Source organism: Calidris pugnax, unplaced genomic scaffold (genome assembly GCF_001431845.1).
Source record: "Calidris pugnax isolate Ruff unplaced genomic scaffold, ASM143184v1 scaffold14, whole genome shotgun sequence".
In the NCBI taxonomy this organism is placed as follows: domain Eukaryota; kingdom Metazoa; phylum Chordata; class Aves; order Charadriiformes; family Scolopacidae; genus Calidris; species Calidris pugnax.
The window spans coordinates 3,540,942-3,558,793 of record NW_015090793.1 but is presented as its reverse complement, the minus strand read 5'-3'; the positions used below and the strand labels follow the sequence as shown (position 1 = coordinate 3,558,793).

At 37.6% G+C, this 17,852-nt stretch overlaps 1 protein-coding gene across 1 annotated transcript in view; it reads right to left on the bottom strand.

Annotated features, from left to right (window-relative positions):
• Nucleotides 1-17,852, bottom strand: part of SORCS2 (sortilin-related VPS10 domain containing receptor 2) — a 555,781-nt gene that overhangs the window by 89,952 nt on the left and 447,977 nt on the right. Inside the window, exons 11-13 of the mRNA XM_014966703.1 lie at nt 16,597-16,743; nt 15,076-15,178; nt 4,911-4,987 (exon numbers count right to left, since the gene is read on the bottom strand). Of these exons, the coding sequence (XP_014822189.1) occupies nt 4,911-4,987; nt 15,076-15,178; nt 16,597-16,743 (327 nt within the window). The remainder of the gene's footprint in view (nt 1-4,910; nt 4,988-15,075; nt 15,179-16,596; nt 16,744-17,852) is intronic.

The window sequence follows — 17,852 nt, the reverse complement described above, 5'->3', positions numbered from 1 at the left end:
AACCACAAGATGGGGGGGGAAGTATCTTAGAGCACATTCACAATTTTTTCAAAAACAGCAAGTGTTAAATTTGGGTTCAGAGTTCAGTCTTCCTCTCATCCAGTAAGAGCATATTTTATGGGAATCCTAGGGCTTCAAGTGTCTGATCAGTTTTTCAATGTTGCCTATTTACAGGCAAAACGCAGATATGAGACATTTACAGTCCTATTTACTTGTTCCACACAGCTGCATATTTCAGAAGAGAATTCAGCAGAGGACAGACATTAATTTTAGATGCACTTCAAAAGGATGAGACCAGCTGGAGACAAATAAGCAAGCAGAGTCTTGATCTTCCTCTAAACTTTGTTTGAACTTTTGCTCAAATCAAAATGAAACAGTATATGCTGGGACACGAAGACTCCGCAAGCTTCACCATCATACTGAAGATAAGGGAAGCCAGTATCTGCATCACTTCATCCAAACTAGGTTTTCCCAGAAAAGCACCATGGCACTTCCTCATGCACCATTTTAGTACCCCAGCTTTAGCACACTATGAAGCACAGCAGAGACATTACAGGCATATTAATGCCATCTTTATATCATGCTCTTCTTGCATACATTTCAAACATTTTATAAACAAAATGTATGAAATTCCTTATGAAAGCAACTCTTCATCTCCAGTACACTGAAAAGGATTAATGATTTCTTGCCTGTGGAGTTCAGCAGAGAAGTAAATATTTATCTCTACTTTCTAGAACCAAAATCAAGACAAACAATTTGCAAAGAGTTGAGGCAAAGGTGGTCCCAGAGTCAGGACTGAAGTTGGAGCTCAGGCACAAGGTGTATGTATGTTCAGAGTTAGCCATGAATTCTGATCTATGTCTCTAACTACAGTTCAGGTAACACATTTATTATCATCTTTACTACTAGCCAGCCACTACAAAACTAGATTTTTATAGCCTTTTTCTGTACTTTTTTTCTTCTGTGTTTTTTCAAGCATGTTATGTGCTTTATAGTCATAATGTCAACTTCTCTTTCTCTCTCTCCTCCACTTCTAAATTCATATCTGGAAACAGAGGATAAGCTGGTTGGATCTTCCCAGGGGTGAGGCGCTGGCATTGCAGCCTTTCCTGTTGTGCTTAAAGGTGTTACCATCCATCTCTTAAGATGTCTACAGAAAAACAAGTATACTCACTTAAGCAAACTGGACTAAAGCTCCAGACATCTAGATTCAGTTCCTGGACACAATTCAGACTATCTGCGTAATCATATTACCTTAATTGAACATTTTGTTGCTACACTAGCTACTTTGGTAGCAGATCAAATATGGAAAAAAAATCGTTGCTGATTTTTTTCCCTTTTATTTAAGCCATTTCTTTTGAATGCTAGACCTTTCTCTTACTCTGCACTATTTCAAGCACACTATTGTAACAGATGCTGTTGAAATAGCAATGGCAACCATAACTGTAAACAGAAATCAGGTTTTCTTAAAAAATAAATAAAACACACTCATATGTGTAAACAAGGTCATCCTTAGCCTTTGACGGAGTATCCAAATATTTTAAAAATCAGGACTGAAAAAGCAGGTGCCCACTTGGAAAAAAAATGTCTAAAACCTGTACAATCTGAAATTGTTTTCAAAGGGAGCCATTTCTCCCAGTATGCAAGATTTATTTATCTATCTGACTCCCATCACGTTTATTAAGACATTTTATGATAGTTTTCCTGCTATACTAGGCATAGAAATCTTCCAAATAGATGTATATGTCCCACGAGTTTACCTTGGGTTACATCTTCATGGTTCACTTGAGATGATCTAAGCCCGTGTAGTTCAGAATAATGTCCAAGTGAGATTCCCTTCTCCTACAAGCCAGATCACTGGATGCATGGATGTTTAAGCTACTTGTCAATCAGTTCCTAAACTACTGCTATTTACAGTGCAATGTTGTACAATACAGAGTCAGAAATTTCAGTTTGCCTTAAAATGGTACACAGTAGAGCGACAGTTTCAAGAGATACCTCTTGAAAGGTAGCCCAAGTGACATGCAACAAAAAGACAGGAGAACAACAACCATCAGCCCAAGTGGTGGTGTAGCTACTTATAATCAGAATCCTTGATTTATTTTCGATTTAACACCAACATTTACTTAATTTCATAAAACACTCATTTGGACATTTTTATTTCTACTTATGAATCACAAATTGAATCTGAGTCAACAATGTGATGCTAGCGCAAAGAAGAGAAATTCTTCTGAAATGATGTGCCAGTAACGTCAAGACCTCAACGGTAATCATTTTGTGCTGTTTAGTATCAATAAAATTTGTAATTTTGCATCTGGTTTTACCATGTTTCAGGAGAGGGATGTCATATTAGACCAATCGATGAGCAGCAAAAAGGAAAAGCACTTTAGAAATTGAATCCATTAAGAAAATTAGTGGATTTCAGTTTGCTTTTTTTCCAAGGGAAAAAACCCTTATGCTCTGGGTAGACATGATAATCACCTTTCAACATTTGAAAACTTATTCAAAGGTGACAGGAAACCGCTCCTCTTCGAAGACAAGAGGCAATCAACCTACCTTGCAATATTTGTGAAACAGCCAGAGTAACAGCAAAAAGCTCTCCCAGCTTACATTTAACGTTTGGTGAAACACAGAACAGGTTGCCCAGATAAATGCTAGATGCCCCATTCCTGGAAACATTCAAGGTCAGGCTGGATGGGACTCTAAGCAACCTGATCTAGTTGAAGACATCCCTGCTCATTGCAGGGGACTTGGACTAGATACCCCTTAAAAGTCCCTTCCAACCCAAACTATTCTATGATTCTATGATAGTCAGAGAAATCTATGAAGAATGGTGAAAAACCACATAGGAAGATTGCAGAATCTCCTACAGTAAAGGATTAACAAACAGGTCTGGCAAACCTCTGTTAAAGGTGTTCTTAGTATGTTTGATTCCATCTTAGAGCAGATGGTTGGATTATGTGATCTTTGATCCTCCTCCCGGTCCTATATTCCTATGAACCAATACTGTTACTATTTCAGGGAATCTTTTAATGAATTCCTTGAACTCCCTGTTCCCCAAATTCCTTTATGTTTACTTTTCTGCATTGCCCTGTCACTGTAGCCTGTAGACAGCTCTACAACATCACGTGGCAATTGAGAAAGGTGACAGGCACTCACTAATGACAACTGCAAAGTTTCCAAGTCAGTGACTTAAACCCACCCAAAGAGCTGTGCCAAAACACGGGCTTTGTTCTGCTTTTGCCAGCTCAGGAGACCTGTAATTTACTGTTAAAATAATTCCCATATCATCTGACTGAAGCCTTGTCTTTTGTTGCATGAACTCCAACAGAGAAAGGAAATGTACCGCTGTCCTCTGGAAGAACTGTTTGATCATGAACAGTGAGGCCATAAAATACATACAATAATCTACATTTTCATTCTGATAGCAAATATTAAGATTGAGTGAGCTCTTTCAAGAGCTTCATAGCAGTTTTAATTAAAATAAAGCTAGCATTGGTGTTTTTCATTTTGACTGTCATAATGAGGGATCGGTTTGTGGCTGAGTTTACAGCATGAATAGTCATCTTAAGGTCAAGTTTCATCACATATCATTTGCCTGAGTGTCTCACAAATAAAAAGCAGTGAAAATACAAATTTTATCCCCTTCACTCTTTCCTTCTTATTTTTCACCCCAGAAAAAACATAGAACTTTGGCAAACAGTGACACTAAATGATCAGAGAGTCTCTATACAACACAGTACCCACTATAAATCCTGGAAGACTTTTGCATTTAAACACCTATTCATCATCTCATAGAATCCAAGAAGGAATTTGCCATAAAATTTTATTTTTTAAACTTCAAAGGACATTATCATGACAAAAATAATGTACTTCATCTTAAAAGTCCTTCTGTGGAGTATTAACAGCACCCTACAATAACAATATAAGAGATTTTCTGTATTTTTATCTATCTCATACTCCCTGAGCTCAATAACACTACTTAGAGCATTTTTTTCACACTTATTTCTTCTCAGATAGTAACATGACGGAATTTTACTTTAGTTGAACGCTAAAAGATTATTTTAACTGAAAGTACATGACTTTTTGACACACTTTGGTGATTTGAAGGTTGTTTTTTTCCTGGATATAAATTACAAGTAGATTACAGAACTTCCTTATATATTATGATCATGATTATCATTGCTATTTGCACTCAAAAGAAAATGTCCCTGTAACGAAACATTGCTGAGACAGAGCGATTTAGGAAAAAGTAGATAATAAAGGTGTAATGTTTAAATTGACACGAGGCATTGGAAGAAAGGAAGCAAAAGACATCCAGAATTCAAATGGCATTACAGCTACTACAGGACTGGGTTTTTTTTAAATACTTTGATGTTTGTAGTCCCATAATTCATTAAATCATACTAAAAGACATTAAAAGGTTTATTGCTTTTTTCAAACTCTTTTTGCTTTCTCAGTTTCAACGGAGAACAAAGTTGAAGCTTAAATACCAGTTTTCAGACTATGAAGAAGAGGAATTTCTTCCTTTCTACCTAAGCAATGTCTTTCAGCTTGGAATATTTGTACTGCCAGATCTAGCTGAAGTCCACTTCATCATTAGCATAGGAAGATTACTTAAATTATTAAAAACCTAAATAGACTCTATGGGTTTTTTTATGCAAGATACTTCTAAAAATCTTTAAAAAGGCTAAAATATTCCAGTTGCAGCAGAACCTAACAGCTCAATCAATTTGCGTCTTTGCAAATCACCTCCTTAATCTCTCCCAGTTTCCAAGTGAAATGGGGATTATAATAGCCACCTCCCTCAAAACTGTGGGCATATAAAGATTAGCTAAGCATTATAAAAGTCACCCTATTGGGTACGTTGAAATTATTTCCAGCTTCCTTTGATGATTCCTTTTTCCTACCTGACGCCATGTCTTCCCACAGTCAGACGTTATGTACATCTCTTCTTTATACTCAACCAGCTGGGACCCCAGGTTACCTGTCACAAAACAGGAGGAAACAAGGGTTGCATCCACGTGAACAAGAGAGATTGGATCTGGTCCTAAAGCCAGTCAGGGTAAGATGTTTTCTGGTCAGAGCAAGTACTAAACTCAGATGATCAGCAGACTTACTTCATCTTGTTAGCACCAGATAAATTGCCTTAAAAACACATATGTACGCTTTTAATTAACTTCTTTCTTTACATTGCTAGCTGTCTATAGGTAGGAGCAATGAGGCTTAATTGTAATACTGAAACACAGAGGCCAAACCAACATTCTAGTTTTGTTGCTGAATGCTGAAAAATTATTAGAATAGAATACATATTTAAGATGTAAATCTGAAAAGCCCATAAATTCAGAAGCTATACCTCAACCTTAATCTTATTCTGTGAAATTATTCATCTTGACCTTAAATCATTGACATAAATAATCTTTTATCTGTAAGACTTTACAAAGTAGTAGCAAAATCTAAAATCTGCAGAAACACATAACACTGAAAAGAGGAGAAGGGGGGTTGAAAAAGTGTATAAATACAAAATAATCTAAAGCAGAATCACTTGATTTACCTAAATATTGACCCAGAACTACTGAATATTTTGACAAAAAGCACCGAGAAGCAGCAGCTAGCATTCAGATTACTGCAAAGCAAACAGAAGTGTTAAAATGAACTTGTGGAAGGTGATCTTAGCAGACGCAATCCCAAATACTGAGATCTCCATCTTTTAACACGTGGTATTTCAAATAGCACACTATTAAACCACCAGGCAGTTTGCAATATTCTGGGGGAGAAGCAATCATAGCACAATATTCTGTCAAAATTATATCCTCCAGGGGATTATGACTTAAATATATGGCTTGCATGTTTTTACAGTAAAAACAAGATTGAAGTTATCAGATCCTCTTAAACAGAAGAGATGAGGGAAAAAAACACTTGAGATTAAGACAGCGGTATGAAAATTCACTTGTGTGTTATATAAATAGCTGGTTTTAACCACCAAAACAGAACTGCTTATGCAGAGTGACTCATTAGTGCTCAAAGGCTCCTGAGAGGAATGACAGCGCCCGCTGCCCAAAATACACACTCTATTTGGACTATCAAGATTGCATGTGCACCACTGTTTAATGCTATAGCTCTACATTATTTAACCCTAAATACAGCCAAAATAGGATTAGGATATTTGTGTTGAATCAGGGAATTTATAGGAGTCAGTTCATTTCTTTCACTTCCATCTAAGATTTCAAAAGATGCCACTGCCCCTTCGTGGGTTTTCATCCTTCTAACCCACTTAACTGTCTCTCATTTATCAAATAATTCAGCACAGATTTAGTTGTCCACGTCATGTTGAAAATAAAACCCTGTTCCCGTAGGCAATGAGGAGACTTGATAAAGTCAGTCCAGTATAGATGAAGGTCATTAGACTGAACACATACTCATGAACCAGGCTCGTATAGATGAAGTAGATGTAAGACCTGTAAGATTAAAAATGTGGCAAAACCAGCTTACAGACTCCCAGTGGAGGGATGACTACTATTAGATGTGACAGCAGTTGTGCTAAGTGGGAAGGAAAGAGAAATGGGCAATTGTGGAGTGAACAGCCCCTATTTTTTTCCCTGCAAACACCTTCATTTTCAAAAACAGCCCACCATTAAGACAGCACCAAGGCATGGAGCGCTTGCCCAGGTGGTGTGTGGTCTCACCTTCCCATCACTGCCTGCTGACTTGGTCCATGCATCCAGGGTAGAGAGGGCCATCATATGGCTTTCAAAGGGGTTATGATTTATACATAAGGCTGTATAGTTTTAAGAAACAAAGGCTCTAGTGATACCAAGAATCAAAATGAAACCTCCATGACAGAAATGACAGTAAGTTACAACCGTATCATCAGAGTTAAGGACAAAGAACCATAGGCCTAAAATAAGGTTCAAATTTTTTAAAAAAGAATTAAGCTTTTGGTTTTACTCTGTCCAATAGTCCTTGGAAAATTACATGTTTTATTTGCATTCCTATTACATTCATTTAGGCAGAACTTCCAGTATAAAAGAAAAAAAATCCCAACAATTAAACGATGGAGTCGTGAATATTATCTAATGAGACAGATCTAAAATAAAAGATTCACATCTGAATTCAGTTGTATTTTCTCCCCCAAAAAACCCAAGTTTATTTAAATCTATTTGGTTCACCTCCATTTTCAATTTATTATCACTTTGAATCCTAGAACCTCATGTAAGCAAAGACCAGGAAATGTCATCTGCTTTTCCCAAGTCGCACAGATGTCATGAGCATGTAGGAGCAAAGATTAATCCAGTCACTAGGAGGAGGTATGAATGAGAAATCACCTTCTCAGAATCTGTAGGAAGGGAAAGGAGATTTGATTTGCTGTTTACACAAAACATATTTCTTTTGCTTTGTGTAGTTTTCACTGGTGTATGTTTCTGCAAATGGGTATATTTTTGTGCTCTGCAATTACTCACAGAACTTTTTCTTTGGGATAGCTGGGGATAGCAAAATTTATTTCCTTGCTAGAATCTAAAGTATTGCTGTCAGTCTACACCCTTCTTTGAACTGATACCTTTAATGAACGCATTGTTAGTTTTGCTCCTGGATAAATGCTGTTTATTCTACCTCATTTTGCCACTTACTGAAATCTGCTTACATGAGTACGTCTTTATTTTGAGAACTGCTATGGATCTGCACTTTAAAAAGTGCAGTGGTAAATTGCCTTAGCTAGTGGAGAATCAGTCTGTAAACTAAACACCAGCAACTTGTGCTTCATTAGAAAGCCTTTTATATCCAGCTGATATGGTAATGACTGAAAGATATTAGCAACAGCTTTGTAATTGCAGCTGTGTAACAAGACAGACATGACTTCTAGATTTGTTTTACCTTCATTGACTTTTCCTGGTGAATGAGCAAAAGGAGTTGATGGACTCAATTATAATTACAGAGAAATGCCATTCTGTAAAAAAACACAACTGATGACAAACTTGGCACAAAAGCTGCTGTATTGCTTTGGAAAAAGGGACTTCACTTGCTCCTTTGACCTTTGAAAGTAGTCTATCCCCAATGGAAGGGTGAAAACCCAGAGGTGGTGTATGGAGGGACTTCTGATTACTGACATAATGTTCTGTACATTAACAAAGACTGTAATTTCCACTAATTCCAGATTTTTTAGGAGATGCAATTATATTACCTAATTTTGCAAACTTTGTAAACTCAATTCTTCAAGCACATTAGAAAACCCTGTCTGCAAGGGAGGAAAAGACTCTTCAATACAGTTGCAGTTTGCTACGTGGGTACTGCAGACAATGTCTCGCTGAAAAACAGCATCAATGGCTTCAGAAAGAAAAAGCAGGAGAGGCAGCAAGCAGGAAACCAGCATCACCAATGGAGACAGGGAGGCTCCTGCAAAGCGCAGGGAGCTATTTCATGCGGCAAACAGCCATGTCTCAGGGGTGACAGGGAGAAGGAAATTTCCATAGGAACACATTGGGGTGTGTGATGAGTTTAGCCAAGGGTATCTTTGAAAGCTGTTAGCCTGAAAAAGTAGAACCAGAATAAAACTAAGCCCTTCAAAGAACTTAGCAGACTCACCACAGTTTTATTTGCAAACCTTTCTATTTAATGTGTGTCTATTTCATGTGAGTTATGAGTTTTCTCTATTTAAAGAGTTACATAATTTTAACTTTATTTTTTACATTCTAATAAAAAATAACTTCAAAGATTTAGGACATTCTGTTATTTCTGAGATTTAAAATAAAGTGTATAATTTAACTTCAAGGCTCTCGCTACCTCGCAGTGTGTCATGTTACTGGATTAAGCCAGCTAACTAGACAAAGCACGTGCAATAGCACCCCATAAACCCCCTTACAGCAGCTCAAATTCACATCAAATAAAATGCAAAAAATACTGACATTAATAACATTACAAACAAATGACCACAATGTCACAGGAGCACTCAGAAAGTACAGCTGAAACATCCTCAAAGTTTTCATGGCATATCCACGTAGAATTATGAACTTTATTTGTGGGAAGTATGGCAGCCAATAACACGTGCACAACTGCCATCACAATCAAGTGACACAGAAGTTGAGAAACTGCCAAATTATGCTGGAAGCCAAAACTTACAGTTTGTAAGTATCATTCCCACTACGTCCTGAAGCGTTCAGACTGTATTGCACACCCACAAACATCAGTGTGCTGTTTTCCTGGTGAATCACACCAAAATCTGTGCCCCTTATTACAGTTGTAAATGTCTGCAGTAACTCCTCAGGTGCACCACTACAACACGGAAACTTTTCTGTCATTCTAGTGAGTCTGTGTTAGATCTCAAAATTCATCTCTGGTAACTAGTAAAGGTAATATAATACACTGAAGGCAATTCAGGTTCATACTGAAAAACTTACTGCATCTGGAATGGGTAATCAGCTGCAGGCTATTTTAGCCAGAGCTATAAATGGTACAATTTTAACATCACTTTTTGATCTAAATGGCCTTAAAACTCCTCTGACACATGACACAGACTGTTTTGCCATCTAGTTTCAAGAAGTTTTGTCTGCAACATAGAAGCTTCTCAAGTTTGTCTTATTTTATATTCTGGTAGCGATATGCCATCAAGAGAAAAGACAACATTTCAAATGATTGTGAATGTTTGCTTCAACTTTGCTTTCTACATTTCTCCTCCAATTTTAAACATATTGTTATCAAAGGCATTTTTAGAGGTTCATACTTTGTCCCTAATAAAGGGATGGCATTACTGCAAACACCACATACACATGAAATAAGGGAAGGCCAGAGACTGTGCTGCAGCCCTGAGGCCTGTTGGTATGACCTGACCATGTTCACATCACAGAGCACTCAGGCCTGGCTCTCCCTGGGTGCTACTACCATAGCCATTAGATGCATTTTTATTTTTTTTTTGATGAGGCTTTGGGATTTTTCAGTCTGGGGGTTTTTGTTTGGTTCAAATTACCTGAAATAGCATGAGGGTTATGTTATAGGCCATGTGATGAAACTGAGGATGTGCGTGGCATGCCCCCAGTCACCACAGGTGTGTCTGAGGGTAGAAGGCCAAGGTACGTTGGGCTGTGCAGGTTACGAGACTTAAACCTGGTGCAATCTTGACCATAGCACTTATCGGACACAGTCTCGTGTGTGTGCCTTCTCCCAAAACACGGCCTGGGGGGCCATATACACCTGAATTCTTCTTAAACACTTCCCCAAAGGCTTTTGTCACCAACAGAGCCAAGATAATGTAATAGATGGACTCTTGGCCTGAGTCAGTGTGACTCTCCTACAGTTATGTTGTGACACCTTGTTTTTACAATTTAGGCAACAAAAGGAAACGTTTTGGTCTGTATTTTGGACTTTTTGATTAAGCACATTTGTCTCTCTATTACTTGCATTCTTATAAACCTTTTCAAACTGTACTTTGGGATACAGGAAATCCTCTTTTGCTTTTTCCCTTGTCCTGAGTAAAGGCTAATTTTAAAGTAACTGGGTAAAAATCACAAGTTCCCTCCCTGCACGGGTGGCAGTACCAGAATCTGGAATACAGCGGTACTAACTACCCTTCAACATATTTCTCTAAGCTATTCATAACTTTGCACATGTTGGTAGCACAGGGGTGTGAAAGAAACCAAGGTATTTTATTGATGACCAGTGGCCACCAAGCTCTCTGGAAAGGCGGTATAGCTGTGAGAAAGACATAAAGGTCGCAAGAGAGTAATTTAAAGTTTGTCTTTGCTCAGGCATTTTTGGCATGTTCCTACCAGGTCACACAATTATAGAAAATGACTCTCATTTGCAATTTACTATTAATTTACATGTTTTAAGCACTACTTCTCATTGCATTTACCTGTATTTTTATATATGATTTTAGACATGCTTACTGTGAGAAGTAATCCCCATATGCAACACTTTGATAATCCTTCTAATATGGAAAATCTTTTCCAGCCACCTAAATTTAGCATACAGGCAGATACCTGTTCCAAAAAGAGAGATGTACCTTGCCTAGATTACTGGTAATTAATACAATTGGACCATCCCTCCAGTCAATGCACAGTAATCTAAAATTTCATGGTTTGTAAACTTGTAGTCACAGCATAGAACAAACATACAGCAAATTTGTGTTTAAATGTCCCAAGTAGACAGTTTTTGCCTGGCAAGCTGAAGATGTTTTTTAGCTGAGGGAGTGATTCACACCATCAGAATGGAGGAACATGTTGACACAAGAAAAATCCAATTGAATTGCAGCATTTTCACTCCAAGATGCACTGGGAAATGCTCAGTCATCTCCCTGTTCCCTCATACTTTTTACAGTGGCAACCTGGTACACTACCTTCGTGAAAAATGATAGAAATTTATCACAATGTATGCAATGTATTTGGTCCTCATATGACAAAAAGTAAACTGAACTTTCCAGCACTTCCTCAATTTGTGTGAATGTGCAGAATTTGCTGGTTGCTTGATTTGCCATCAGGATTGGAAGCTAAGCAGACAATTGTTGTGAACTAGCACCTGAAAAGTCCACACTTCTCTAAACATTTTTCATAAAAAAGTCCTTCACAAGTTTATAATAAAAATTTACACATCAATTGACACACATTTCATAGCTGATGCTGTGAGAAATAGAAGCTGTTGCCAAGATTAAAATGCACGAAAATCAAATGTAAATGCAAAATCCTATTACATTTCTTAAAGGGAGCAAAGCAGTTATTTAAAAGAGCACTTTAATATGCAGCTATAAAATCTAATATTCTGTCTGCACAATTTATATATATACATAAGCTAAAAATGTGTGTTCCTCAGAACTATTTATGCAACTTTAATAGAGTGGATTTTTTTTTTGCAAATATGAGTTTAAAAAGATGCATTTCTAAAATCCTATTATTGCATTTTTCCCAAATGCTCTAGGCATTAATGCTGTTCACCATTTAATTATTTTTTAAATTAAAACAATTTTCAGTAGTCTCTGTGCTCTGATTTTCAACCACACTATCAAAACTATCCTTAAGTCACAGGTTAGGTTTTCCATTACCACAGGCAGCTGTATTGTATAAGCTTTCTATAAAGTGGCCAAACTCCACATTAAAGGGATTTTGTTTGTTTGTTTGTTTGCCTTTTTGATTGATAGCAACACTGCTCTTGCTGAGAGGAACAACTTCGTGGCTCTTATGGTTAGAAACTCTTTTCTAATTTCTAGTTCTTATCCACTTGTTTACATTGCTTGTTTCTACCCCATGGTTACACTTTCAGGAAAAAAAATCATATTCTTTATGATCCTTTATTTTTTGCAGCTAATGAGGTTCCCCTTGTAAATATTCTCTATTTCCATCAACTGCCAAGTAGTCCTTCTTAGTACCTGATCACTGGCCCTGAAAATCAATGATTGGAATAGTACAGATTCTTATCAATAATCACAGAAGCATAGAATCATTTGGGTTGGAAGGGACCTTAAAGATAATCTAGTTCCAACCCACCTGCCATGGGCAGGGACACCTCCCACTAGAGCAGGTTGCTCAAAGCCCCATCCAGCCTGGCCTTGAACACTTCCAGGGTTGGGGCATCCACGACTTCCCTGGGCAACCTGTTCCAGTGCCTCACCACTGTCTCACCCTCATGGTAAAGAATTTCTTTCTAGTATCTAATCTAAATCTCCCCTCTTCCAATTTAAAACCATTACCCCTTGTCCTGTCACTACACTTCCTGACAAAGAGTCCCTCTCTGGCTCTCCCATAGGCTCCCTTCAGATGTTGAAAGGCCGCTATAAGGTCTCCCCAGAGCCTTCTCTTCTCCAGGCAAGTCATTGTACAGTATTTTTTCCAGAGTATTAGTATTTCCCTCTCTCCATTGGCAACTGTTTAGCTACCTCACCATCAGAACACATTCCCCTTTTTCACAGCACAAGGCACTGATGGTTCCTAGACACACTTATCAACTCACGTCCACAGATCTTTATCATCATCAGTCATTTTGAGAAGATGTGCTCTCCCTAAATCTAGCAGTAAAACTCCAATAGTGTGTGATGTGACCCAAATAATCTGATTTCCATATGTGCTAAGAACCTAGTACTTCTGTTGATTCACATAGGATTATCAATTTCAAGGATCAGGCCAGATGAAATTCAAGCTCATCGTTGGTAAAGTATTTCTGATAAGAAACATAAGTTTACAATGATATCAGGTTTGCCAGATAAGACTGAACATGTGTACTGAATCTAGAGGACTTGAGCATCCAAATAATATAAATGCAAGTCAAAATCAGAGTCCATTCAGGTTGTCTGTTGACAAGGGGATGTAGTTGCTCTTTATGATTTTTAAGACTCCAAAATAAGTCTCTCAGCTCCATTTGCAGCTAGGTGACCTTCTACCAGAGAAAGGACACGCCCCACTACTCTCAGGCAAATTTTTCTCCCTTTCACACCATCCCTCCTAGCGTTTTAGCCAGCTGCTATGGGTGATCGTGCCTCTCTACAATTTCCATTACATTATAAGTTGCTCCATAATCAAGTCAAATTTAACACCACTCCAGTTCTTAATGATGTCTAGATGTCATCAAAAAGGCTCCTTCATATTCAAGTTGAGGAAAGCTGTTGACAAGATTACCTACCACTACAATAACAACACAATGTCACAGTGATAAAATCTTGCCCCATTCCAGGAAGGAATTAAGGGCATAATACTCTTCTCCAACCTGCCATCCCTAATACCATCTCAGAGAACAGTGCACTTAAACACCACAGAACACAACCAAATGAAAAACACCCAATATCTCAAAGAATATTAGTTCACAACATGAGATTATACAGCAAGGACAGAGAAAAAATGAAACAGATGTAATGCACTAATTAATTAAACCTCATTGCTTAATTTGCTATTAGAAAGCATTCAGGTAAAATATGTTGAGGCAAAATTAAGAAACTACATTAGAATAGGAGTACCTTTATGTAAAAAGAAGATCCTGGAGACAGAAGTTATTATTTTGAAATACTGGAATTCATAAAAAGTGAATTAAACACCTGATAGAAATGTATCTACAAGGGCACTGTAGAAATTCTTAGTCTCATTCTTGTCAATAAAAATATAGCAGCATTTCGGCAGGTAAATCTGCCTCCAGTAAAATACTTTAAACTCCATTTACACTTGGGGAAAACTTGAAATCTTCGGTTATATTGAGGTAATGGCAGGTGTCAGTCTCTTCAACACCAAATACGCTCACCTTGTTATTCTCAGGAAATTTTCCATTTTAGTAAGCTATTTATAAGAGACTAGTGTAAGCTATGGCAGAAAGAATTATTGATTAAAAACTGATATACTTTAGGAAAAGAGAAGCAGTACATGTGTGTACTTCATCTAAACATAATCCATAACATAAGAATAAAATAATGCAATTTTTAAAAACTCTTAGAACAGTTAACATTTCAATAATTTTGAAACAAATGAATAAATGAATCACAAGGATATGAAGTAAACCAGAGTTTTGTGAATATTTTTCTTGATGAGCAGTCAACACTGCAATGGAAATTCTTTTATTAAATGCCACTTCACAGTACCATGGCTCCATATGTATGTTATAGCGGAGAAGCCACAACCATCATTGTTCCCATCACAGAGATGCATTTACCTATTTCACTTCAACTTTCTTTAGGCAAAAAGGGTATTAATAAAAATGACAAGACAAATTATCTCTATCAAAGCATAAAGAACACAGGTTTGGCCTTTGTTTACATCGGTTTATTGGATTTACTGGGCTATTTATGATGTTGGAGGCCCTATAGTCCACTTCCAGAGAAAAAGAATGCAGGACAAATCCTTCAGTCACTGTCACTCCTCCCCTCTCACTAACGAAGAGGGAAATATTACACAGCATATTATATCCTATTATATATCTGTCCTAGAAAACACAGCTCTGGGGTTTCAATTAACTTTTATTAAATTGTTTGGTCAAGAGATCCCATAAAGGGTTATTCTGCAGGGATAGTTTTCCATTGGCAATGTTTCTAGTATGGTACTTTTATAAACCAAAAGACTAGATCTACAAAGAACTGGCCTCATTTCAGGTCTCCAAAAAATAATTTTATGTGCTTACCTGCCCCCATTATGAGCCCCGGTGCAGTGTCTTTCGTATGGACTGTTCCTGATACATAGGGATTGTCGGCCCAGCGGAGATGGAGGTGAAGGTAGCAATCAGGCTTGTGGGGGAAAAAGAGAACAGGTTTTAAAAAAAAAAACAAAACACAACTTGTAAAAGTTATGTTCTTACAATAAGGAGAGCATAGTCAGAGAGCAGCTTCAGCAATGCATGTCTTTGTAGAGAAAGAGAATGGCTGTTTCCCATGGAGACAAAGCCCAGCCTGAAACACCCAGTTAATATTAGCTATCTAACTAGCAAGCATCTCTGGTGATGTCTGTGTAGTCTGCCACTGTCTCAGCAAAAAGACTTCCAAACTCAAAAAAGTCAGGATGAAATTATTGTATAAAAAACCCTTGTGACAGAACAACTGATTAAAAATTCTAACTAACAGCAACAAGTATTGTACATTTCTTGGTCCCAAGTAACTGATAAAATCAAAACCAACTGTTTGTACTGAAATTATTCTTTTTTTGTTTTTTAGGAAAAAAAGTGCTACGAAAAAAAGCATAATAACTTTTGGATATATCTATCATCATTCCTTGCTAAGCAACTTACTGCTCCTTGCTCTTTGTGCAGCAGCACTCAGAGGTCACATTGCTCACAGCAATCTGACCAGGAGCTTTCCCGGGAGCGGGATGGGCTGCCAGCCCCACCTGGGAGCTGCTGCCACTGCCAGCCCTCCTCTCATCACGAGGAGCTCTGGATCAGGCCCTGCAGGCTGAGGTCAAGATCATGTAGCAAAGTCTTGAACTCTTCAAAAGGAAGCCAGCAGCTCCAGCCCCCCACTTCTGCTACATGGAGAGGGATCAGAGTTCTGGCAGTGGCAGGACTAAAAGCATTTATTTTGCCCCATCATTGCAGAGCCTGGAGCCCCCAGGAGCAGAGAGTCAGCCAGAAAAATACAAGGTTTTCAGTACAGCCTCAAAAATAACAAAATATTATGGGTAGCTGAGCCATCTAACCAAACTGAAATAACATCACCTTACAAAAAGAAACTTTTTTCATGCAGTTAACTGTGGTGTTTATTTCCAAGCAACTGTAAAGAGTTTCCTTTAAAAGGGAATCAAGGGCTACCTTGGCTTAAGATGAAACAGAAGTATGAAAGATGGAAAGAGAAAACATATTGAAAACTCCGATGATGTGCCCCTTATATCCAGAGACAAAATGGTTGTTGTCATGATCATTCTGAACTGGCTTGTGTGGTTCACACACAAGAAAAAAACGTCCTCTTCGTGTGAAAGTAAGGGCTGCATTTCTTAATGCAGAGCTACAGAGAGGCCATGGCTACTCACACTGCAAGATGAATGGACTAACAGCTTGTCAAGCCACTGCCTTGTAATGCAAGTAGATTTTCTGGCTAGTTTGGCTGGTAAACTTGGCACAAAACTCTTGGGCTGCTAGAACTACTGCACAACATACCATACGAACCATTCTTGTGCACTTTAGGGAAAGGACAGACCAAAAAGAACCACTTACAGGCTTGCAGTTTGTCGGTTTGCCATTCATATCCATGTCTGGAGGGTTTAGAAAATCCCAGTCACGGCCTTTGTTGTAGGTTATCAGAGTTGTAACTTTCCCATCAATTTTCTGGTTGGCCAGAAAGACTCCTTTTACACCTCTGACCTGGAGCATACAGGAGAGAGAGTTAAAGACCAGCACATACACATTTTTTTCAACAAGGCAACAAGGATTATCCCCGATTAGCTGCTCTCCTCTGGCTCTGAACTGTGGACCTCAGGTACACTCTCCACAAAGAAAGTAAATGATACCTTAAAAAAAAAAAAGGAAGGCAAAAGGAAAAAGGATAAGAGGAAAAGGTGAACGGGGGAAAGGGAAGATAATTATTAACTGACTCGTATTTCTAAATGTATTTAAAAAGGATATAGAGTTCTCTTAATGTCAGAAGGCTAACGAAATTACATGTAGTTTATACAGCAAAATATGAAAATTACAATAGCATGGCCTTCATGTACACTACTGTTAAAATTACAGCTCTGCATTTTTTTTAAATATGGACATCTCTAAAATGTTATTCTACAAATTATGTAAGTAACTTATAGTAGCAACTTAACTCTTACACTGAAGTCATGTAACCCATATCATATAGATAGTATACAAATAGGTTAAAATAACAAAATACAATATAATTTCCTTTAAAATAACACTGAATTAGGAAGCACAATTGCCTTTTGTAGTAAATAAGTGCAGACAGTAATAGCACCTTATTATGTTTACTTCTAGCCCTAATAATTATGTTATGTGTTAATATTCTACCAGATGGCATAAGATCTTCTATTACATTTGAAGCTTTCCTTAAGAGCGCTTGTTTCCCTGGTAATTATTTATAAGGTTTCTTGAATTTTTAAAAAATTCTTGAAAATTTACATCAACTCACATAATATTTGCAGCATAGTACAGCTCTCTAATCTGCTTGTGTGCTGTCATTTAACAAAACTGAACCATTCATTACAACTGAGCACACAAGAGAGCCAGCTCTTCGCATAATCAGGAATATTTGCCTCTTACTGAAATGATTCATTCCTGGATTTACTATTTACTTTGTATCTGAAATACTTTTTCCTTTTTTTTTTTTTCCAACTACCAGTTATGAACTCCCTTTAACACTAATTTAATAAGAGACTGCATTTAGGGTGAAGAGAAGGCATCCCTTTCAGCAGGTGGCAGATTTGATACCCATTGTTTATATGCTTTTTTTCTAAGGAACTGACCCA